At 45.6% G+C, this 26,272-nt stretch overlaps 1 protein-coding gene across 4 annotated transcripts in view; it reads left to right on the top strand.

The window, feature by feature from the left end:
* CRIM1 (cysteine rich transmembrane BMP regulator 1) overlaps positions 1–26,272 on the top strand; it is a 1,425,558-nt gene that overhangs the window by 1,192,511 nt on the left and 206,775 nt on the right. For all 4 annotated transcript variants that reach the window (XM_069607924.1, XM_069607925.1, XM_069607923.1 and 1 more), the window contains one exon: positions 439–567. In XM_069607924.1, coding sequence (XP_069464025.1) covers positions 439–567 — 129 coding nt within the window. The remainder of the gene's footprint in view (positions 1–438; positions 568–26,272) is intronic.

The raw sequence follows: 26,272 nt of genomic DNA, 5'->3' as shown, positions 1-26,272 counted from the left end.
ATCTTTTATACAGTAAACCACCAAGGAGAACAATGATGTCATTATTGTGCGACTGTCTTTTTTTTCACATTTTGGAGTCTGTGCCCTAATATTTTTGAAATCGCAAAATTAAATGGACCTTTTTCCTGAGTAAAGTGCCCAATGTTTCACTTAACATTTGTAACTATATGCCTTAATATCAATTTGACAAATGCCACTTAAGCAAAGTTGTAAATGCTCATCATTTAAAAGGAAAATTCATATTGGGGCAAAGCCATGTGCATGGCATGTTGTAGACTAGTATGGCCCACGGGAGAAATAGCCAGATTTTGTATCTATTTTTGAAATATTTGATTTGCTGCTGCCTATGTTTCCATGTGTACTTAATTATAGCACAAATTAACAATTGACACGCGTGTCCATGATGTTTTTAAACTAAAAGAACATTTGTTTTTCCAGAACCAACATACATCACGATAGGCCCGCCCACTTGTGAGCTGTTAGTGAACTGCACTTTGACAGAGAAGGACTGCGTCTATGGGTTCCGGCTCGATCAACATGGCTGCCGTATTTGTCACTGCAAAACCAGTGAGTATTCAGATTACACTTCTTGGGTTCTTTGTTTATTTGTATAGCGCTCCCCACCCCGAGATATCCAGGCGCATTGCAAAATTCCTTAAAAATTACAGGTTACACCGCAAGTACAGGGGAATATAGGTGGTCAATACAAATATACAGTCAATTACCACTATACTTTAACAATATTATACTTCAGAAGGCCTATATATTAAATTTACAAAGTGATTTATTACACAGTGTTACGTTATGTTATATGATCTTATAAAAGCGCACATATGCCCAAAGGCATCTTGGCGCTAAAGAAGAAAGTGGGACAGACCAAAATCAGAAAAGAGGAGTCTTCAGGGCACGCCTGAAAGCCAGATGGTTGGAGATCGCACAAAGGTCCCAAGGCAATTGGTTCCATGCTGTGCTTTAGCAGCTGCCACAGGAAAGGCACGACCGCCAATTCAGGCTCTTTTAAAACGGGGAACCGAAAGTAGCAGAGCATCCTGTGAGCAAAGGGAACGAGCAGGGACATGGTGAACGAACTTCTCCTGAAGATAATCCGCTTCCACCTTGTAGAAGGCTTGGTGAACCAGGCACAGATATTTAAACTGAATCTGTTGTTAAATCGGAAGCCAGTGCAGTTGTTTCAAGAGTGCCGCCATATGAGTGCGTGCCAGGTGGCGCAGTACTGCTCGAGCTGCTACGTTTTGGAGCATTTGATTGTGATTAAGCAAATAGCATGGTTGGCCGTGGTACAGTGCATCAGTTTACATTGGTATACACAGAGCATGATGTTCTAGATAATAAGTCAAGGCAATCGCCTAGAGACAGTCATACGTCCAGATCTATCAGCACATTTTTTACTTTCCTTCTGAAGCAGTGGAAAGACTGCTCAGTCCTTAAGATGGTAAGGCATAGAGTTCCATAGCTCAGTTGCCAAAAACAGGAAAACGACTATCACCTGCTTTCTTAAGCTTGTATCTGGGTACATTTAGGCAAAAGGACTGTGCAGTCCTTGAGGACCGCGTTGAGATGTTATTTTCAAAAACATCCATGAGGTATTTTGGGGCCGCATTATTCAGACATTTGTGCGTAAGGGAGGCTACTTTGAATGGATCCTGTCCTTGACAGATGGCCAGTTGCTGTTACGTCTAGCCTCAGGTATGTTGTCTTCTGGGAATACTTAAGGCAGTTCTTAACGCATTATTCTGTAAGATTTGCAGTTTTAGTGTTCCGTTTATTTGAGCCCAGGTAAAGTGCATTACAATAGTCCAGTTTCGATTAGAATTAAAGGCATGGTCTAGTAAAACATTTTATTTAAAAAATAGGCAACATAAAAAAAAATACTAGCATTCTCTTTTTGAAAATTTCCTATGTAAAAGTTTGAGCTATTCAAGCTCAAAATTCGCAAAAGCAAGCACATGGGCGCATCCATTTTGTGAAACGGATGCCCTCCTGTGCTGGCTTTTGCGGCACTAATGAAGGAAAAGCCAGCCAGCTGTAGTAAACAAAAGCTACCGCTGGGTGGCTTTCCCTTCATTAGTGCTGTACGCGGAGGACGGGGACCGGAGACCAGAGCAGGAAAGCTGCAACTGAATCTCGGTAAGTGCTATTTATTTTTTTTAAAAAATAAGCACTAGCTGCGTTTTTTTTTTCTAAGTTTTCCGGGCTGGAGGAGCCCGGAAAACTTAGAAATAAAACCGCAGCTTTAAAAACGTATTTATGTTTGCGGTTGCTTTTGAAGTGACCGCAAACATAAATACAACGTTGTGTTGGAAAATGCTGCGTTTTTTCTTTCCAAGTTTCTCAGGCTCCTCCGGCTCGGAGGAGCCTGAGAAACTCGGAAAGAAAAACCGCAGCGTTTTCCAACACAACCGCGTTGTTTCTGTCTGAACCTGCTTTCCCATTTGGGGCTCTCGGGCTCCCCATGGGGAGCCCGAGAGCCCCAAATGGGAAAGCAGTTTAGGCAGAAACAACGTGGCATTGCGGAAAACAACCGCGTTGTTTCTGCCTGAATCTGCTTTCCCATTTGGGGCTCTCGGGGTCCCCACGGGGAGCCCGAGAGCCCCAAATGGGAAAGCAGATTTAGGCAGAAACAATGCAGCATTTAGCATTTCCCATTTCGAGCCAGGGAGCCTGAGAAAGTTGGAAAGAAAAACCGCAACGTTTTCCAACACAATAACGTTGTACTTATGTTTGCGGTCGCTTCAAAAGCGACGCAAACATAAATACGTTTTTAAAGCGGCGGTTTTATTTCTAAGTTTTCCAGGCTCCTCCAGCCCGGAAAACTTAGAAAAAAAAACGCAGCTAGTGCTTATTTAAAAAAAAATAAATAAATAGCACTTACCGAGATTCAGCTGCAGCTTTCCTGCTCTGGTCTCCGGTCCCCGTCCTCCGCGTACAGCACTAATGAAGGGAAAGCCACCCAGCGGTAGCTTTTGTTTACTACAGCTGGCTGGCTTTTCCTTCATTAGTGCTGCAAAAGCCAGCACAGGAGGGCATCCATTTCATCCATGTGCTTGCTTTTGCGAATTTTGAGCTTGAATAGCTCAACATTTTACATAGGAAGTTTTAAAAAAGAGAATGCTAGTATTTTTCTTTTTATGTTGCCTATCTATTTTTTAAATAAAATGTTTTCCTAGACCATGCCTTTAATGCTCTTGCTAGTGTAATGCAGCTGGCAGTGGAAAGGAAAGGCTTGCAGGCATGAATAAGCTTGCAGGTATAGGCTGTTGCGGATGCTGTAGTGTTAACTTGCCTATGTAAGTTCAAGGCTGAGTCCAGGTAAAACCTCAAAAGTTTTTACTTCCTTGGACACTTTAATATCAATGCCGTCAATGTTAAAGGACTGGAACTGATTGCTAAGTTTGAGTCTGGCCGGTGCTCCCATAAGCAAGAGTTCAGTCTTCTCATCATTGAAACAGAGGCCATGAGCAGCCATTCATGTCTGAATGATGAGATATAGATTTTATTCACCAGGGCTGAATCAGTGTCATAGTCTCCAGATATAGGTACGAGAGTCTGGGTATCATCTGAATAGTTAGTATAGGTGACACCCAGATTGTCGAACAGTGGCTTAGTGAAGATATTGTACATGGTGGGTGACACTCATGAACCTTGCAGAACTCCACAGATTATAGTAGCAGGATCTGCTGCTGCCACCTGCGAGAAGACTCATCAAGTGATTATCTAGAAAGGATTGAATACAATCTATGGCTTCCTGTGAGAAGTGGGCAGCTGTGGACAAATGATCGCAGAGCACTTTGTGATCCACCAGGTCGAACGCAGCCGAGTGATCTAATAGCAGTAGTAAGGCCAGTTTTCCTTTGTCATGAAGTTCGACTATTTGGTTTTTCAAGTCATTCAAGGCCGTTTCCGTACCATGCTTAGGTCTGAAGCCAGACTGTTGAAGCCCCTGAAGATTATGGGTCTCTAGGTAGGCCTGTATTTGGAGGAAGACTGCCTTGTCGTCAATGATTATTAACAGGAAAGGTACTGTTGTGATAGATTTGTAGTTGGTTGGGGTATTAGGATCAAGTGAAGGTTTCTTTAGGAGGGAGAGGACCCAGGCATCCTCAAGATTAGTCAGGACTCAGGACTGTGCTTTTTTTGAATGAAGACTTAATTAACGTAGTAATAAATGGTGCTAGGTCTCTTGCTGCTTCTTTTACTATTGATGCCGGGCAAGTATCACCCTGGCAACTGGTGGGTTTCAGTGAGGCTATGATAGCTTCCACTTCCTGGGTGGAGACTTCAACGAATATGATATGTAGAGGTTTTGTGGTTCAAGTCATGAGTTGAATTATTCTGAACGGATGTATTATTGATTATCTGGGAAATCTTAGGTTTAAAACTTCTTTTGGCTTGATTGGGTGTTAGGTTAGGGTTGCGAGGAAGTGCATCCTTAGTGTACATTCTCAAACCCAGCTTTTTATTTCTCATAAAGGTAGAGCAAGGTTGGTTAGGCATAGGTCCTGTGGCAAATCGTGTGTTTACTTCTTCTATTTGCCCGTTGGGTTGGCCCAAAGTAGGGAATGGTGTGATTGTTCGCATGGACAGTATCCTCTTACTGTTTTCTTCGTGCAGTGTTATATCAAAAGCGTATAACAGTTGTTTGCACCTTAACATTAAGGCATATTGAATTGAAAACCAAACAAGGTGCTTGCTCGTTCATCAATCGTAAGTAGAAAGCAAATGTTTGTACCGGAAAGCTATAACCATCAACATGATGATCGGAAACGGCAAAATCGGACAGATAATTGGTTCTTGCAAAACTAAACAAAGGGTACGTAATAACGATCACAGACGGATAATTCTAAAAAAATCCAACCAGGCTTCACCAGATTTCTTTTCTTATCGATCTTGTCCTTCATCCAGATCAAAATTCAAACATTTTTGCACACACAAAACGTTTCTTCGTGCCCAGGGAATAATTTGCTTGCATTTTTGATTTTAAGAAGACTGTTGCTAAAGTCTCCTGAATGGTTCAGAAAACATATATTTTTAATACACTGCCTGATATTCTATTTATGACCTGCAACATGTACTATTTATTTTCTTTTATCTCATGGTAGCTTATGCCCCTTTTGTGTATCGGTTACGGAGATTCTGTTTTTGATGTCACGAAGCAGCCCCATGCCCACTATGTCTAATATATTTCAATATTTAAGCATTTAAAATGTTTATTTTCTATCACTGTAATGCTTTTTACAGGTCTGGTCGTGTGTCCTCTAGGTGCTTTGACTTATTATTCTGCCAACTAGTAGTACACATCTGAGGAAGCGCATCCCGCTCGCTAGAACTCCAGTTTGGAGTCCTTCATAATGCAGAATTTGACCTCCATTTTTCATTGCTTTACTTGTGGAGGATGAAAGCACACAGGATGATCCCCGGTATTGAAAGCGGGCAATAAATCTAAAGGAATCTAGACTGTGCATTGATCTCTAGCGGGGACGCCAGGACCTCTGCTCTGATGTCTAAAATACAAATGAATTCCCATGCTGCAGCTACAGCCCTGTCAAGTAGATCCTGGCAGCAGCTTAGTGCACGTTTTCTCTGGTATCTTTGGAACACATTTTAGCAGTATGATAGTCTTGCCGTCATAATAAGTTCAGACAAAGACGTTGTCGCAGAAAAATAGCACAATATAAACCCCATGTCTCAATGTGGAGATTTTAAAAAGGCAGAGGAAGTATGTATTCGTTTCACATGTAAAGTTGCATTGCTGAGAACATCAGTCCCAAAACATTTTTAAATGGTTTCTCAGTATTTGAAACAGTTTGGCAGACCTCGAGGAAGAATTCTTACAACAACAATCTCAAAAGTCAATAAACATGCCAGAGATACAGAACTCTTTTAAACAACCCTATGAATCATGACGGGATGGTGTATCGCTTTAAAATGAAAGAGCGACACCACATTTACGTGTCCATCTGTACTGGCGCTCATCCCCGTGATGCTGACCGTGCATTTCGGCTGACAGTGCTGACTTTTCCCTGCCCCAAAAACAACTGAGATAAATCAAATCTCGCCCTCCCCTTCAGGAACAGCACTCGCAGCATCGTTTGTTTATGGAGTTTATGTAGCAAGTTTGAAGGCACCGAACAAGTAAAGAACTCTGCAATCAAACAGTAAATTTAAGGAGAATTGTAACAATAACGAAGATATTTCAAGAATCGAATGAGGGGGTAGACGAAGAAAGGAGGCAATGTTCTTTCAGCGGAGAGCCGAACATAGTCAATGAAGGGGCAGCCCGCACGTTAACAGGAGTGTTCCAGTGCCTAGTGGGCAAGTAGGACAAAGGAACGGAGGTGGAATTGCGGACAAGGCGGACGAGGAACAATCAAGAGAAACTGAGAGGACCATTGTGGTGAGCGTTAATGGATATATAAATAAAAAAGAGGAGGGATAAACCGGTAGGTGCCAGACTGGAAGTACACTTAAGGATAATACATAGGAAGTGAAAAAGAATCCAGGTTATGTTGACACCCTTCAACTCGTGGGACCTTGGGTTCGAATCTGAATGGGTCTTGATGCTGGCTGGAGTGTGATTGGGGTGTCTCCGGCCTGCACACTTTTCTATAATGGTTCAGCCACAACGCCCGAAAGTCAGTCGAGGCATTGGATGGCCTGTGGTGCCATTCGTCTACAGAAATAACCCAAATCGGCGTGCTGGGTCGGGGACATAGATTGTGGCATCCTTGTGATGCCTCTGCCTCATTTTCAATGTAATACAGATCTCTTTATTTTTCATAGATTTACGGGTTTTGGTCCATGTGGGGCACCCCCTCAGATGCCAGTTCATGGGAACGCCCCATTTCTAAGATGAACTAGACTGATAATCCATCCGTCATTTCAGATTTGCAGAAAAAAAGCCCTGTGTCAGTTGGGGGCTCTGACGCCGTCCTCTCTCTTGAGGAGGGGGCAAGTAAATGCAGATTCTCTTACATGAGCTTGCAAAGTGTCAAGAGACTCATGTTCAGTTTGGCATCTCAAAGAACGAAGCATTCAGTCTTCATTGACAAAGGGGCTAAAGTATGCCGCCAATTTCTTTGGCCACTTTGAGTAATCTGTGGGGATGGAGGCCCTTGATCCCCTTATGGACTGCCTTGCCACTCTTGTACAGCAAAGCTGACTTCTTTACGGAGTCATTGCTTGGCCTTCATAGCTGTGAAGTACATTTACAGTCTTTCAACACAAAAGGTCCATCGCAGACCTTGACTGGACGGTGCCCCACATATATTGAACTCCTACATCGGTGATATGTGGAGGTTTGGAGGTATTGTTGCTTTCCACCCAGTAGTGCAATACAAAATGAGGGTGCCCCGTTCCCCCCCCTGTCCCAAGCTCCTCGAAGAAGCTTATTCTGCACCACATACTCTTGGGCTGAGCTGGGCCTCCACTCATGCCTAATGCATATGATGATCATGCTGCATCAGATGCAAACTTTACACCCAACATAAGAGCAAGAGGGGGCCGCATGTAGCCCAACTTTTCAGCTGCCATTGTGTGCAGCCAGTAACTTTATTATGCACATTTACATAGCAAAGGCAGCCTTTGGGCCCAGGGGATCGGTCTGGTAGCTCCTGAGGAGGACACTGGCATTGTAAACTATTCAAGGTCACTGGCGGCAAGGTGAATACCTTTAATGCAGGGGAATTAACATCTTTCAAAAGTAAATGCAAGTGAGCAAGCGTAGCAAGAGAGCCCTAAGTAATGTAAGAGAAATCGGATCTTTCTCCCGAGGACTTAATGCACAAAAACATCTGGTAGATGCCATGCCACGCCACCAACAGTACACATGAGCATTTGACAACATTTTCATATGCCAGAATTGCCATTGTAGGTCATTTATATGCAGCTGCACCCATGACATATACCAACATTGGCAGTGTAGATAATTTCATAAAGCAGAGTCCATAATCAATGGTAGCATTCCTAGTGTAAAAGCACTTTCATTTTGTGGCCATAATCTATGCCATTATAGTAATTGTAAATAGCATTTATGCAGCTGTGAACGCAATCTAGGCTTGTAAGGCCTCTAAGTCAAGTTGATGAAGTTGCAGCCACAATCTATTCAAAAATTCTCAATATACCAAATTTAAGGAAGTTGCACAAACACTACAAGTCAACATTGCTACTATTGGTAACTTCCATGATTTATCCCCCGCCACCATAGCTACCTACAAATCACTCAGACAACCCTCAAATTCAAACATCACTTGCACAATCAATTAAAAGCAAGGACATGTGCAAACAACTCTTCTGTGGCAGGAAGAAACGAACCAGAACACAGACCTTCTCGGTCTGTGCCCCCAGACTTTGGATCCTCTTTCCTGTCAACACCAGACACACCTAGTGTCCTCCCCCCAGATCCCTCACCACAGAGCCCCGTGTCACTCCACTGTCTTCCACCAAGGCCAGTTTCTTCGTCCACGGTGACGTTTGTCCATCATGTGCCATACTGCAGGAAGTAGATGGCAGCACAAACACACAAGGATGGAAAGGGTGCTAACACGGGCCAGAGTTAAAACCTTCAGTCAGAGTCTGGCATGTCAAGTGTGTTGATAGATGCAGATTCCTGTTGGGAAAAACTGTAGCACAAGACGGTACAAGCAGAAAAACAGCTTCATCGGTGCCAGTGGTAATGTGAAGGTCTAGATTGGGGTGCGCAAGCCTTCTCCAGAGCCACTTATCTAAAAACCCGAACTATGCACACGTATGTCATAGCCCTAACGATGCTCACCGTTTTTAATCCTTCACCGGATCAATAGAAAAGGTCTGGCGGGGGCTTGACTCATTGCTCTTCTATCAGAGAGTTGTCTTTCCATGAGTGCTTTGCCATGGGGCTTCCAAGCACCAGTGCTTTGCCTGTAAAGTGACAAGCATATATCTGCATGTTGGGTAGAGCACACCTGTCGCCATTCGTGCATTAGGGAGGCCGAATGTAGGGACCAGCACTCAAAGTATTGAAGGGAAGCGCCCCCAATTCAGCACGATCCTCCCCGCAATGAGAGACAATAAGGGACTCTCCCGTAGTGGGAATAAGACCAAGACAGAGTGCGGGTGAGCGTAAGTGGGAGTTTATCCAAGGATAAGGCATGCAAAGAACTCTGCAACCTACGAGAGCGCTCTGTCTGACAATAGCAAAGACAGGCGTATTTCTAATACAGAAAACGTCATCAACACCTAAACACTATAGGGGGCACAAGTTAATTGGGATTGGGTATCGTCGACTAACTATAGGTGTTGCTGCAGCATGGTTGGTCTTGGCAAGACGACGTCACTGGTCAGCCTCGTGGGTTGGGTTGGGCCTGGCAGGCCGGCTTGAGGTCATCCGTGCGGTGTTGGTGCGCTGGGGCAGCCTGTGACAATGATGAATACCTTTCCTGTCTTAGTTGCCCTAGGCCATGCACACTGCAGTTATTCAGAAAATGACATTTACGTTCACTAATAAATTGTTCCGTAGCTTATCTTATAAAATAAACGCAACACATGAGGAATGCACCTCGTGAGAGGTCTGGTGGTTGTTGGTTGGGGTGAGATTTACCTGAGTCTTATTGACCGGTATTTTAGGTCGCGGGACGGGGCTCTGGGACCTGGGCCGAGTGATACATGTCTGTCTGCTGCGTTAGAAGTTATTATATAGATGGGTCTCTGTGTCTTGTCCCAATGATGGGGGTCGTCCTTACACGGGGTCAGGATTCTTGGGGGGGTTCGTGGGGATTTATGAGAGGGTGCTGGTAGATCAGTGGGTTCATCCGTGGGTTTATTACCGTGCTGTAAATAACACAGGTGGCGGGCTGTGGCCTTGGTTGCGGCGCCGGGGCCTCTGACTCTCTGAAGTAACGCCAGCTTGGTTGGGGGAGGTGAGGGAGCGCAGCACAAGTCTTAGCTTTTTTATCTGGCAGGCTTGGTGGGGTGGGAGAGGGAATGACCTTGCATATACTCACAAAGGTATTTTCCTCGTGCGTTGCTGATCAGTGAATGCAGAAGTTTTATACTGTTCTGCCTCATTTTAACGTTATTCAGACACACATATACATATATATATATTTCATTTTCGTTACACATTTCTTTAATACAGTCGGTTCCAGTACCTTTTCATTACCTAACATTATGTTCACTACATTGTGTGCGTATTGTATGTACATTAGACGTTATACGAGGGATATCTAGGTTATGGCCTACAGAGATTGATGCTCGCCGCTTTGGGTGATTCAGAAAACATATATGAGTTCAAGTTTCTACATACTATTGAAAAACACTTTTACAGATAGAGGTTACACGTTTGGTCAACATCTTTCTCCGTGGTTATAGCAGCATTAGTCCAGACCTGGAGGGATATCATATAACGTTACATTTTTATGGTTCGTTCACATTTTAAACAGAGGTAGTTCATTAACACCAATACTTGAACTATTTTCTACCTTCTTCAGATAGTGATGCTTCAGCTTTTTTCCCCGTTGCCCCGGCCTTGCGGTCTGGGTCATACGGGGTGCAATATCACATTGTTACTAATATAATGTTGCCGTGTTGGCATCTCGGGTTTAGCTCATCTCCGACTTTCTCATGGGAACGCGCTCGCAGCGGATCTGCCAGGGCTGCTGAGGCGGCAGAGATGCATGAAAGGCCCTCCAAAGGTGGGGGCCTCGTTACAGTGTGCTGAACTCACACCATGTTTGCTGTGCACGATGGCGTCTAGGCCTAACTTAAGTTTCGGTAAATGCAAAGACAGGGTGCGTGTGGGCAATGTCGTCGGCGGGTGAACCCCCCTCCACCTGGGCCCGGGTGGCATGAGGGTGCTCCCACCGAGCCATGGTCCTCACCTGGGGAGGGAGCTGTAGGTGAGGAGGGCCTCGTGGCCATTCCTCCCCTACATTTCCCCCCTTTCGTTACTTAAAGTAACGAATTTCTTTAGCTCTTCTAATCTTCTACATTCTTGTTCTTCTAACACTGCACCATCCCATGCAGGGGTTCCTTTTATAGGCATCCATGCTCTGCACACCCCCCTTAAGCTCTCACCTCTCCTAGCATACTCGTCTGGTGTACATGTCAAATATATACAGTCGCCGGTCTCTTCCAGATCTACCCAGACCTCCTCATACCATTCCAGTTCTACGTCTCGTGGTTCTTTAATCGTGGTGTGCCATAGCTTATCTACTATGTACTTGTCACGGCACATAGGCACTAACTGGTACCTGGGGGTGTTGTCTGTTCCTGTCTGCACGTGTACTTCTTGTGTTGCTTTAATTGTACCACCGGAGTTGCCCATTGTAACCATCATCATTGCACCGTTAGGGACTGCATTAGCACAACATCGGAGGCCCACCTGGCACAGGCAGAACATCACAAGGATGATCACCACTATTGGTATCAGGAACTTCATTGTCACTCCAAGCCATGAGGGAACCCAGGAGAAGATATTGTCGAACCACGAGCTATCCTCAGCTCCACCTTCCATTTTCATCTTCTCGCCCAGGTTATGTACTGCTTCAATAACGTGGGACAGGGACCCATTTTCTGCGTCTTCAGAAGGTACGAACGTGCAGCACGCACTTCCTATTTTTCGGCAAACACCTCCATCGATAGCTGTCAACAGGTCTAGAACATACCTGTTCTGCATGGTCATTAGTCGCAGAGCTCGTAGTTCCACCTTTATTATGTTGAACCCTTCTTCAGTGTCATTGGCCAACTGGATCAGTTCCCACCGTGTGATCTGGAGCCATTTTGCATTTGCTCTTGCTTGGACACTGGACACTAGTGAAGCAAAGAATGTTTCCACGGAGCTGAACAGGCGATACTTGTCTGGGATCTGTGCCAATAAATCAGATGATGCTTGTGATATGTAGTTCGAGGCTCGCTTGTTTCTTGAGAGCTTTTCTTCCTTCCCCCCGGAGGACAGGACATAAAGGTGCGCTTGTGTAGTTGGAGAAGCTGCATTCTGGTTCAAGCCTCCTTTCATCATGTTACTTCTGTCAATATGGCTTTCTGGAATCACCATTAGTGTCGAGTGCAAGGTGGCCATTGAGCAGCTACCACTCCATGATTGGGGAAGGTGCAGGTACGCCTGGTTTCCGCATACCCAGTAGGTGTCCATTAATGCTGCTGTCCCTTTTTTCATATCCGGGATGGTGAGAGTTTTGTTACAGTTCGTGTTCGTTCCCATTGCCATTTTTCCTTCTCCCTTGAAACATAGTTCGTTTTGTATTTCACTTTGTAGCTTGAAGGGTTTCTCCATCGCTGTTACCCATGTTAGTTTAGGGATGTGTTCTTTCCATATTGGCAAGCACGTTCTTTCCATCCACCGCAACTTGTCCGGTTGGACACCTTTCAGCGCTTCTGCCTTGCACAGCACTTCTTCGTCTTTCCATTTGTTTTCGGAAAACAGTGTCCCTTGTATTGCAAAGAAAGGTTCTTTAAGGCAGATCACTCCAGACGCTTGCGAATAGCACGTTTTGTTGTTCTGTACCATTCTGAAAGAGACATCGTGTGCTTGGAAAGTGTTCTTTATTCTACACAGCGTGAGATGAAGGAGACATTGGGCATCCACAATGGGCAATTCTCGTGGCAACAATACTTTAGGTGTGCCTGATGCATGGGGGATAAGTGAGCAGACATAACAGCTCTCATTGGTTGTTTGTTTAGCTGTTGTGCTCATATCTGCATACCATTTATTTGCTTGGTGAGGGTGTCGTGGGTCTTCCATTTTGTCTAACCCTAGCCCATAATACTCATCATACCCTTTTCCACCAGTCTCTCTTCTCCGCCTACTTTTCTCCCTTCTTCTGTACCTTCTCGTTATAGGAGGTGAAGAACCAGGCCCCCCTTCCTCCCTCCCACCCCCCTTTTCTAATTCTTCATATAGGGGCGTGTGTTCTGCCATCATAATCACTTTTCCATCCTCATTAATAAACAAGAGATCGTTGTTTGAAATTGGGGCGGGAGGGATCGTGTGGTTGTTGTATGTTCCAGGTTGAGACATTGTGTCATTATCTACATTTTTGGTTCTCCATTGTGAGAGGACAGCAGTGGGTGGTGTAGTATAGTATCCCCACACAAAGTGTGCTCCATCCCAGATCAAGAAATCACCTTCTTTGATACCTACAGTCGGAATTGTTTTCGTTCCAGGAGCAAGGGTGGTGTTGTTCCCCCCTCCCCCCTCGTTCATCTCGGTAGAGATGAACGCTATAATCCAGTGTAACACCAGACAAAACATTGAGATGAAGAACACGATAGCACACATTGATAAACCACATTCAAATGAATATGTTAATCTAGCCACTAACATTTCTCTAAATCTAACATATCTATTAGTTGCAGGCTGCCCATTCGATGCCATGATAAATCCTGTTTGAGACACAAAAGTTCATTAAATACAAACATGTAAGCATTTCCACATTGTAACGTTTCGGTGATAAAATATAGGGTTGGGTGAGGAAGGGGGTTTGTTGACAGACAAGGTAGCTTTCAGTCAATATTATTTGTAACTTACTATATATATATATAAATAATAAAAAAAAACATGACATTTCTAAAAACAACAATAATAAAAAACATCTTAAATAGTACAGGAAGGGGAAAAAAAAAAAAGAACCCCACGCAAAACTTTCAAAAATTGTAAAAAGAAAATTTACATATACATGTGTACATGTTTTAGTCCAGGACATTTGTTGCGCGCTAATTGTGTTCACTGTTCATCTCATGAAGCACACGAAATTCAAATCATTCATTCCGCACAACTTCATCGTCCGCTGTTGCCTGTGCCTCATCCTGCACCTCACTCTCCGCAGCGCTGTAAGCTTTACGTACATCTGTCAAATGCACCCAATATCGCAGGCCCTTAACCTTTACTGCTGTAGGCGTGCAAAACACTACCTCATAGGGGCCATGGAAGCGTGGTGCGTTCCACCTCCGCACAAAACTTCTAACATATATAAGGTCCCCAGGCATTAGCTGTAGTGGTTTTTCAGGCAAACCGTTTGGTTCAGTCGCGTTCCCCTCCTCTCTTGTCGAGGGGGGGGCTAGTTGCTTTGAAATTACGCGCGCTGCCCTTGTCAATTTTCGCAGGTATTCTGTGAACTCCTCCCCCAATATGGCTGCGCTTCTGTGTGCATCAGAACGCTCACGGAGAGGCGAATGCGCTGTGTGCATTCTTCTTCCCGTGACGATCTCGTGCGGGGACAAATGGTGATCCTTACTTGGCTGGTTTCGTAGCTCAAACAAGGCCAAAGGCAGGCAGTACATCCAAGTCTTTTTAAGGGAAAAACAAAGTTTTGATAATCTGCTTTTTAACAGGCCGTTTATCTTTTCTACGACGCCATTACTTTGAGGATGATAAATCGAACATAATTTGTGCTTTATTCCCAATAATGTAGTCACTTCTTTAAAGAGTTCATTAACAAAATGCGTCCCGTTATCTGAGCGAATAACGTCGCAAATTCCCCAGCGCGGAAACACTTCCCGCACTAGGAACTTCGCGGCGCCCTTCGCGTCAGGGCGGGCACAAGGGCCTGCCTCCACCCACCTCGAAAATGGACATACAACCACAATCATGTATCGAGCCCCGTTACACCTTTCTCCCATGTCTACATAATCAATGTGGAGCTCTCTGAATGGGCCACTTGGTTTTGGTATCGTACCCCTTAGTGTACGCAATGTCATACCTGAGTTGTAAATTTGACATGTCGTGCATTCTAGAGCTAACCTTGTGACATGTTCCTGGAGGCAAGGTGTAAACCAATCTTCTTGTATCTCTGCCATTATGTGTTTCTTTGTGTTGTGTGCAGGAAAGTGTAGTTGTTGAAATGCTATTTCTAACAGCGTGATTGGCATTACCACTTTTCCTGAACTCTCTTGTCGCCACAATAAATCAGTCGGTGATTTGCTGCATCCTCTCTTAGTCCACAGCAATTTTTCCTCTGCACTAGCTCCCTCTTGCAGCTCTATTATCTCCTGTGTGGACATCATGTTGTATCCTGTGGGGACTTCTTGGCTTGCTGTGTGGTGCAACATGTACTCTCCTATTTCACCTTTTTGTAGATATGAAGCTGCTTTGGCAGCGGCGTCTGCTGCCGCGTTCCCCAAAGATACAAAATCTGTATTGGTGGTATGAGCTTGACATTTTACGATGGCCACTGCCGTGGGGTCTTGCAGGGCCTCAATCAGTTCTTTCAATAATTCTGCATGCTGGACTGGCGTTCCGTCTGCTCGTCGGAACCCTCTCCGCCCCCACCGGGCCAACCCACCGTGAACTGTTGTTGTCATGTATGCTGAGTCTGTATATATGGTCACTGCGCACCCCTTGGCGGCATGCAATGCTTCTATTAGCGCTATTAGTTCTGCTGCTTGCGCTGAATAGTGTGATGGGAGGCGGTGTTGTACTAGTATCTCATATTCATCTTCCTCTAATCGTACCACTGCCATACCCACATGCTTTTCTCCTGTCTCCATGTCTATTGATGCTGACCCGTCCACAAAATACACCTCACCCTCGGTCAGGGCATTTTCAAAAATCACTTGATCCTTACTTTCGTCACCTATGTACGTGGCGCAGTTGTGGTTTTGCATGTCCTCTATGGTGCATGCCTCTGTGATGAATGTGGCTGGGTTCACTGTTTTACATCTTACTATATGGATGTTAGCGCTGGACAGTATTATCTCATATGCTGTGGCGCGTTGTGTTGTCAATGTGCTCTTTGTTCGCTCTAATATTGCAAAAAGTGAGTGTTCCACGAACAGTGTCACCGGGCAGCCCATTACTATCGTGGCACTTTTTTCAATTGCGAACGCGGCTGCAGCTAGGGATTGCTCGCACGCGAAATGACCTTCCATTACTGCGTCTAGGGTGCCGCTATAGTAAGCGAGTGGTTTGTGCCCTAAAGATGTTTTCTGTGTCAGTACTGCTGTCATCAATGTTCCTTTGCAGTGTGAAAATAAGAAGAATTCGCGCCCATAATCTGGGTTTGCTAGTACTGGAGCGCTTGATATCAGCTCTTTTAGTGAGTTAAATGCTGTGTTCATCACCTCTGTCCATTCTATGTGTTTGTGTTCCTGTTGTGCTTCTTTCAGTGCCTGTAGCAAGGGCCTTGTGTACGCTGCATAGTCCAATATCCATGCTCGGCAATAGTTACACATACCCAGAAATTTCTGCATCTCTTTTACTGTTTTGGGCTCCCCAATTGTTCTAATCGCCTGTGCCCTGTCTGGTATAATTCGCTTGCCATCCTTTGATATCAACTGACCCAAGTATAGGACCTCCGTCAGACAGTATTGTAACTTCCCCTTGTCCACCTTGTACCCCTTATTTGCCAATAATGTCAATAGTGTTATCGAGTCCTGTCTGCATTCTTCCTCAGCCTGTGCACAAACCAATAAATCATCAACGTACTGAATCACTGTGCTTTCTACAGACAAATTCCCCAGATCTTCATGTAGTACCCTGTTAAATATGCTTGGGCTTTCGCAATATCCTTGTGGTAGTCTGCAGTGTTCGAACCTCCTTCCTCCCAATGTAAATGCTGTCAAGTACCTGCTCTCTTCTGCCAAGGGAATCGAAAAGAATGCATTTTTTAAGTCAATTACTGTGAAGTGTGATGCTATTTTTGGAATGTTGCACAGTATTGTCGCCGGGTTCGGGACTAAAGGGAACTCCTTCATTACCACATCGTTCAATGGGCGTAAATCTTGTATCATCCTCCATGAACCCCCCTTCGCTTTTTTGATTGGGTAAATGCATGTGTTGCATGGGGAGTTTGAGGGCACTATTATACCCTGTGCTAGCAGTGCTTCTATTGTCTCTCTGATCCCTTCTTCTGCTTCTCGCGACAGTGGATATTGTTTCACCCGGGGCAGTATTGCTCCTTGTTTTACTTTTATCACCACAGGCTGAACTTCATGTAGCAACCCTACATCGTGGGGGCCATTAGTCCATAAGTTAGCGGGTACTGAACTCATGTCTTCATCAAAAAATGTATGCGGTGCTCCTACTACCGCCATTAATTCAACTTTAGTTTGTCTGGCTGTAACTACGATGTCGCAGGGCATTGCCAGTTCCATCACTACTTCACCATCTCCCTCAGTGTCAGAAAATAGCTCCTCGTCCGAGAGCTCTCTCAGGGGGATATTTGCATTTGTACACAATACTGTCCGCCACTCACACCCTTCCATGTCAATACCAATCACGCATATTCTGTTTGCTGATACATGTATTGCATGCAAATCCAATGATAGTACTTCCCCAAGAGCAGTGTCAGGGCTTGCTATGGGACGAAAAAGGAATTCTGCTGGTATTCTCCACTCCACCCTTTTTAGTTCTGGTACTATGAGAGCCAATGTTCTCATGCCTTCAACAAACATCTCCTCATTTCTTGGTACCCCTCTGATCTCTTTTATTGTTGTGTGGCCGTGTATTACTGCTAATATACGGAGGGGGCATATGCCTGGCGTTGAACATACGATGCCGCTCCCTGTGAATGATATGGTCATGTTTAGTTTGCTCAAGAGATCTCTCCCCAGTAAGTTGATGGGAGAGTTTTCATAGTACAGTAAGGGTGCTTTCACTGTTTTACCCCCCACTGTCACATCCAATACCTCTGTGTAAGGAACTTCAATTACAGCCCCAGAGAACCCCTGCGTCTCTAACGTTCTATTAGATAACGGGAACCGGCCCTCTCTAATGCATGATTTCTCCGCTCCCGAATCCACCATGAATATGAATTGCTTGTCTCCTATCTGCGCTCCTATCAATGGTTCCTCTGATGCATTGTGGGTCGTAGACAGTACTGGACACGCAAGTGCTCTCTGTGGGCTGTCCTATGCGGGGTGTCTCATTGCCCCCCCTTGATCGAAAATATTCCCCGAAACTACTGACACTCCACTGTAAGGTGCGGGGGCTGGTGCCCCATTAGCTCCTGTGGCGAAAGTATTACCAGGCGTGTAGTGCACATTGTCATTATTCTGTGGGCTGGTTTGTGTTCGGTATTGATGTCCGTGTAGTTGTGCGTTACTCCTTTGTACTACATTGTCTGGTTGCTGGTATTGTCCCATGGGGAGGCCGTAGGGGCTTCCTGGATGGGGGTGTCCGTACTGTTCTATCTCTTGGAAACCGTTGTTTTGTCTGCTCCTACATTCCCTTGAGTAATGCCCCCATCTCCCACAATTCCAACAGCTCCCCTGTGGACCTCTGGGACCCTGCCACCCATTTCCTCCCATTCCTCCATACCCTTGTCCTCCTCTTCGCCCCCTGTACCCACCTCTTCCTCCTCTTGGGGCCCACTCTTGCCACGTTGGACCTCCGTTCTGCTCCTGCTCTGTCCACTGTCGTTGCCCTTGTCCTGCCCAATTCGCTGCTATTCTTCCTTGTATTGCTATTTGCCCCTCCTCTCCTTCCTCTCCCTCCCGTATGAGTGGGAGTCCCGCTACCGCTGCTGCGACCTTCACCAATTTTGATTGCACCAACTTCGCCTCGTCCGCCAACCTTTTCTGTGCTATTTCCCTCTCTCTTTCTTTGATCCTTTTACAATGGTGTACTATTATGCTTTGGATCTCCGGCCAGCCTTTTGCCTCAACACCTGCTATTTTATCTAGTGCCTTTTGCACTTCCTTTGGGAGCCCTCTTTTAATGATGAAGTAAAATAGAGACGTGGATTGGTGCCAGGGCGTACCCGTTTCCGCTCTCCACATCTCCTGCACCCGGAGAATGTAATCCATAGCGTCCTCCCCATCATTCATGGTACATTGCATTACTGACTGCAGATCAGGGGTATCTGGGAAAGTTTCCCGCAGTGCGTCCCACACCCTTGCTCGCACGGTGTTAAAAGAAGCCCCATCATGGCGATCACACTCCAAAGTTACAGCTGGAAAACCCGCTTTAGCCCACACTCTGTCTGCCTGATCCCCTACTGAGGACACTAGTAGGCTTTTCACATCGCCTACTGCCAGCGGTATACCCGCGGTATGTTTTTCAAATGCATATATCCACTTGCTTGCCCCTCCTGACAGCTGTGGTAGTAATTTCATTAAGTTAGCCTTGTCCATCTGAGCCCACGGTATATAGTTCGGCCTCCCACCTCCCCTGTGGAGTAATGGTAGTTGTAATTTCCCTTTTGCCGTTGCAGCTTCCTTTTCCTTGGTCACTGCTGACTCTAATGACGCCATCTTCCCCACCCTATTTCTTAGTCGTCCTATCCATTCATCCTCTATAGTCCCCAGTGAACATGCCCCATCTAGCTCCTCGCCTTCTCCTCCTACTGCCATGCTCAATCTATCACTCTCATCCCCCCCTCCTCTGACATCACATAACAAATCCTCTCTGATCCCTCTCTCTCTCGAGACATCACCAATGCTTCCTTCTGCTGTCCCTACTTCTATTATCCTGGTCGGTTCTTCCTCAATTCTGAACAGTATTTCCCCCTTTTTCCATCCTTCCTCAATTTGTCTACTTTCGCTCGACGCTCTAGACGTGCGTCCAGATTGTGTGGGGGCGCACGCTGTGCGTTCACATATGTCTTTTATTCTTGAGAGCTCATCTCGTGCCACTGTAAGCCTCGACTCTAAGTCACTCGTTAACTTCTCTATGTCCACTCTCTGTGTGCCTCCCTGGGTGTGCTCTCTAGTGTTTTCGTATGGTGGGGGTGCAGTTGGTCTTTGTGGCGTGCTGGTTGAAGGGGGAGGCACATAAATCGGGTCGCTATATCCTGTTGCAGGGGCTGGTTTAGGTAATATTGGGTACAACATAACCACTTCCGCAGGCTGTTCTGTACTTAACTGTTCCTTTTCCTCTCGCGGGATCATTAGTGGATTGTCTGTGGTGGAGGGTAAATCAATATTTGGTGCTGGGGCTTTGGGTGGGGGTACTTCCTCAAACAATCTCCAGAGATCTAATATCTCCTTCCTAGTCTGCCATTTTTTCCCCTTATACTTGAGGCGAATACAGGTACATACCATATCGAGAACGCTTTTGTCAAAAGACCCTCCTTCTGGCCAAATCTGGGGCAACCCCTCCCCTTTCAATTCTGTTAACCATTGATCATGATATTTATTTATGCGTTCAGCATATCCCGGCAAGCTCTTACAAATGTGTGACAAGGGAGTTTCAGCCCCCATCCTCTAAATCGTCAGCGCTACCGCGTTCGCCTTCGTAACTTTTAAATAGGTGTAAATATGCGTACGTATACCTTTATGGCACAGACAAGAGCGGACCTCTCAAAATTGTCACCCACTGTAATTCAGTGCACAAATCTCTTCTCACTCACCATATCTCATCTCTTTCTCATTCTCAGGCACACTTATGTGATTTCACTGGCAATCGATCTAGTACTGGTTATGTCCACACTCTTTGGCACCACCTCACGGCCACCTGTTCGTCTCTAACACTCGTACGGTGCGCGCACCCTTCACAATGCTTTCCACTCACACTCTTTGTCTTTCTCCTCCCTTTCCTCCCTAGCCAGCTGTCCCTGTTTCCCTACTAAGGTTACTGTGTTCACGTCTGTACGTGCCACTACTGAGTCCCCACTTTTTAAGATGTTCTAACTACTTCATACCCTTCTCATTTTCACCCCCTACCCCGTGGAAATGGAAAAAAAAAGAAATAGAGAGAGAGAGAGCACAATCACTAAAAAATATTCCCGGTGTCTCCTTTTGCTAGACACCAATAACTTATTTCTCACTTCTTCATATATTCCCAGTACTAATTTAGATAGTACTATGCGGCGCCGCCTTCCACCCCCTCTCGGAGCTAGGTTTCCGTCACTTCTACCACGTCACTTATTTCTTACTCCTAATGGCCATATGCAAAAGAAAGAATAAAGAAAATTTCAAGACCCGTCTGTAGTAGACCCCCGATATTCTTCTCCTCTACCTGTCCCCGTTCTGTTATTCCCAATTCCCTTTCTTTTCCCCTTGACGATCACTCGCACTCGGTACTCACGTGCCCGTCTTGAACCGATACTCTCCGAAACTGGGTCCGTCCAGGCGGCGTCACCGGTAACTCAACGGTCAGCCCCTGGCTCCGGCGAGCGGCACTCAAAGGGGATTTTTTTCCAATCGGGATCCCGTACCCTTTCTCATTGAGTGCGCACTTCTTATTGTGCCGGTCGCCGTTGGCGGGCGGCCTCCCGGAGACGGCTCACCGTGCGTATCCCTTCTCGACCGGAGATTCTCGTGCCACAAGGGGGTCGTTTAAGAAGGAGTTAGGAAAAATAGTTTGGAGATATCACGCTATCGGGGTCACCACTGAAGGGAAGCGCCCCCAATTCAGCACGATCCTCCCCGCAATGAGAGACAATAAGGGACTCTCCCGTAGTGGGAATAAGACCAAGACAGAGTGCGGGTGAGCGTAAGTGGGAGTTTATCCAAGGATAAGGCATGCAAAGAACTCTGCAACCTACGAGAGCGCTCTGTCTGACAATAGCAAAGACAGGCGTATTTCTAATACAGAAAACGTCATCAACACCTAAACACTATAGGGGGCACAAGTTAATTGGGATTGGGTATCGTCGACTAACTATAGGTGTTGCTGCAGCATGGTTGGTCTTGGCAAGACGACGTCACTGGTCAGCCTCGTGGGTTGGGTTGGGCCTGGCAGGCCGGCTTGAGGTCATCCGTGCGGTGTTGGTGCGCTGGGGCAGCCTGTGACAATGATGAATACCTTTCCTGTCTTAGTTGCCCTAGGCCATGCACACTGCAGTTATTCAGAAAATGACATTTACGTTCACTAATAAATTGTTCCGTAGCTTATCTTATAAAATAAACGCAACACATGAGGAATGCACCTCGTGAGAGGTCTGGTGGTTGTTGGTTGGGGTGAGATTTACCTGAGTCTTATTGACCGGTATTTTAGGTCGCGGGACGGGGCTCTGGGACCTGGGCCGAGTGATACATGTCTGTCTGCTGCGTTAGAAGTTATTATATAGATGGGTCTCTGTGTCTTGTCCCAATGATGGGGGTCGTCCTTACACGGGGTCAGGATTCTTGGGGGGGTTCGTGGGGATTTATGAGAGGGTGCTGGTAGATCAGTGGGTTCATCCGTGGGTTTATTACCGTGCTGTAAATAACACAGGTGGCGGGCTGTGGCCTTGGTTGCGGCGCCGGGGCCTCTGACTCTCTGAAGTAACGCCAGCTTGGTTGGGGGAGGTGAGGGAGCGCAGCACAAGTCTTAGCTTTTTTATCTGGCAGGCTTGGTGGGGTGGGAGAGGGAATGACCTTGCATATACTCACAAAGGTATTTTCCTCGTGCGTTGCTGATCAGTGAATGCAGAAGTTTTATACTGTTCTGCCTCATTTTAACGTTATTCAGACACACATATACATATATATATATTTCATTTTCGTTACACATTTCTTTAATACAGTCGGTTCCAGTACCTTTTCATTACCTAACATTATGTTCACTACATTGTGTGCGTATTGTATGTACATTAGACGTTATACGAGGGATATCTAGGTTATGGCCTACAGAGATTGATGCTCGCCGCTTTGGGTGATTCAGAAAACATATATGAGTTCAAGTTTCTACATACTATTGAAAAACACTTTTACAGATAGAGGTTACACGTTTGGTCAACATCTTTCTCCGTGGTTATAGCAGCATTAGTCCAGACCTGGAGGGATATCATATAACGTTACATTTTTATGGTTCGTTCACATTTTAAACAGAGGTAGTTCATTAACACCAATACTTGAACTATTTTCTACCTTCTTCAGATAGTGATGCTTCAGCTTTTTTCCCCGTTGCCCCGGCCTTGCGGTCTGGGTCATACGGGGTGCAATATCACATTGTTACTAATATAATGTTGCCGTGTTGGCATCTCGGGTTTAGCTCATCTCCGACTTTCTCATGGGAACGCGCTCGCAGCGGATCTGCCAGGGCTGCTGAGGCGGCAGAGATGCATGAAAGGCCCTCCAAAGGTGGGGGCCTCGTTACAGTGTGCTGAACTCACACCATGTTTGCTGTGCACGATGGCGTCTAGGCCTAACTTAAGTTTCGGTAAATGCAAAGACAGGGTGCGTGTGGGCAATGTCGTCGGCGGGTGAACCCCCCTCCACCTGGGCCCGGGTGGCATGAGGGTGCTCCCACCGAGCCATGGTCCTCACCTGGGGAGGGAGCTGTAGGTGAGGAGGGCCTCGTGGCCATTCCTCCCCTACAGTATCTTGTCAGGAGACTCTCCTACATACGGTCAATGCCGTATCTGACATTGGTGATTTTTCCTCGTGCCCTCCCACGCACAAAGGCAGTATTTATTCCAACAACGTGGCGTGATGATGCATAGCCATATAAAGAAGGGAAAACCCCCTTGGGTAATACTTTGTAAATAGGAGGTAAATCAAGAATCAATTATAGAGGACAACAAAGTAAGCAACCCCACTCATACAAGCAAACCCCTCATACAAGCAAACAATAATTCATTTTACCAGATTCATTTAGAGTTCCTCCAGGCAAAGGACTAGTAACGAACAGTACTAGTTATGTGTTTTCTTTATTGTTTTTGAAACCCGGCGAGGGATCATTGTCTAACCTGTATATGTTGTAACTTTTCAGGTGGTGTTATCCGAAGTCATATTGACATCGGTGTGTGAATAACTCTAAATTAATCTGGTAAAATGAATTGTCACGTGCACTTTGTTCTTGTCTTTTAACAAATAGGTTCTTACTTTTTAGATAATTTTTATACTAATGAATAAAATTTTGATATATTTCGTGAAGTTTATTTGATTAACAGGGGTTTGCTTGTATGAGTGGGGTTGCTTACTTTGAAGAGTGATGATGCATAGCACATCAATACACCGGAACTCAATGGGCAGGAAGTACATTCACTTCCATATTACCGTTGTATGTAAATGGTTGTGCACCTTTTACGGGTTGCCACTCCTAATTGGCAATGAAAGCACAGGTCGTTGTACAATGTAAACATCTACATTTGTAAACACGTTGGTCTTCGTTCAGACAATAAATGTGTGCATCTGTAAGACGCTAGCCACTTTTAGTGCTCGAATGTAACGCATTCTCCTGAAGGCAGCAGCACATTTTTGTTATCTGTTCCTCTTGCATGGACACAAGGAACAAGAGGATGTGATGTTTGGATGGATGCCGCGCACCTCTGCTATTTGCATGGTTTCTGGGTGCTCTGGCAGCTCTGAAAAAGTGGGCGATGTTTGTGATTTTGCAGCTGTAGAGGCAACAGGGCTACTCATTGAGGTGTACCTGTGCTGCTTTTCCATGTATTAACTCCAGTACAAAAAAATCTGTTTGCCCACTGTTTCTCTAAATATGGCACACATTTAAACTTTAACCCCCAACTATGCACACATCAGACCAAAAGGTTCAGCAAGTTACACAGGGTATTTGCGCCTACAAAACTTGTGCTGCACGTACCAACAAAGCATTCTCTGATAGACACAGAGCTGGTGGAACAAGCGCTAAGTTATAAGGAAGTCTAGGTTTGTCCAGAATTCCCATAATGAATAATAGAAGGCTCTGCCCACTCCCGCAGTTTAGTTAATGGCAGCCACGTTGCCTTCCTTGAAGGACTCAAATCTTTGCACCGTCACTGCTGGTCTACATCTGGGGTCCTAAACTGTGAGAAGAGCACATACCCAAGTAGCACATTGACCCATCCCTACTATAGATGCAGAAGGAGAGTGCATCAAAACAATTTCTCCGAACTCGAGTAAAAGAGCACTGGCGCTCTTTGTAGTGTTAAGTCATGAGTTACGGCCATTGCGTGTTGAACATATTTTCAGTGCCTTGGCTATGCTGGGCTCTATTTGTATTCCTCAAGCGGTGCAGCTACACAAATCTCTCCTCGCGCCCATCAGTTGCTGGGTTGTATTTAACAGGTTTTATGTTGTTGTGGTGGATGGGATGGTTGGTCTTAAAATGCAATCCATAGATAACAGACCTGTCATCAGACCGATACCATAGCTGGGCAATCCACTACTGAGCATTACTTCGTGCGTAAACTGCACACAGCTTCTCGAGCTCGACGCTGGCATAGGTAATAAAAAAAAAAAGGCAGGGGTAGGGTATAAAAAATAAATATGGCTGGATGTATTTCACACTTTCTCTGTCAGCCACAGCAAGCTCTGTGACGGCTTGGGAAGAGATTGATAACAAGAGCCAGCCGGGGGAAAGATATGACTGAAATCCTAATTGAGGAGCACCTTTCTGCTGGCAAAGACCCCACCGCCCGGCTTACAAGGAGCGCATATCAAGGCGGAAAATAACTGGATCAATATGACCTTGCATGGCAGCGATGTTGCATGCAGAAAGCGACCTCCTCTTGCTAAGTCAGCGGGGGGCCAGTCTCATTAGTTGCTGCAGAGCTGCGCATGAATACAATCTTATTGTATCTCCTTTCAGATAATGGGCCCAGTACCCACTTGATGCTATGTCTGGACACTTTGATTGGTGATCTACAGACCGGGAAGTAGACGCATCCCTCCCTTAACCCTCCCTTATAGCCCGAGTATAGTCCTTGTGGCAAAATTAGGGCACTTTTTAGAGCAAATGCATATGTCCAAGGAGTACTCGAAAGGTTAAAGATACTACGATACTTGCTTTCTCACAGTTGTGCCCATCTGTTTTTAGGTGTAAATCACTAAAGGGTTGTGTGGGTTGTGACACAGTACAATTTCGAAGATGACGGAAGATCACATGATCACTTTGACTCGCTGGCTGCAAATTCACCAAAGTGCTCAAGGCTTTGGCTACTGCTTTGTCATGTGCCTAAATGTATGAGATGGTTAGGAGTTATGTTTAAAAAGGGCCACCTGCTACTTTAACACAACGGCCTTGGAGCTGCATGCATGTGGTTGGCCTGCCATGCCAATCTAACAAGGAGGGGCTAACCTATTAAATAGCATAAAGTAAATATCCACTTAGCATTGCATGTGGAAATTAATACATTGTGGTTATAAATATCCGGTTAATATTTACTTGCTCTTTTAAAGTGCTGCATATCATTGTGCTTCGGAGCACATATTTGTTACCCGGGGTGGTATGTTGCCTGCCTTTGGAGCCCAACGTGCCCCAAAGACTGAGCCTGGTCAGTGAGAACAGTCTTGATCGGATCAGGCTAATGCAATCATTACTGATGTAATGCCATGGTCATGATGGCCTTACGCTACAGGAAGGCGCAGGATTCATTCCACAATGCGAGTAGGATCAAGTTCCGCAGGTGTGCAGCTTCATCAAAAAGGCCTGGGCACCCGTGTGAGAATGCCT

This window comes from Ambystoma mexicanum, chromosome 4q (genome assembly GCF_040938575.1).
Source record: "Ambystoma mexicanum isolate Mex_15411 chromosome 4q, UKY_AmexF1_1, whole genome shotgun sequence".
Lineage (NCBI taxonomy): Eukaryota > Metazoa > Chordata > Amphibia > Caudata > Ambystomatidae > Ambystoma > Ambystoma mexicanum.
The sequence above is the reverse complement of the archived record's forward strand: the minus strand, read 5'-3'. Positions and strand labels throughout refer to the sequence as shown.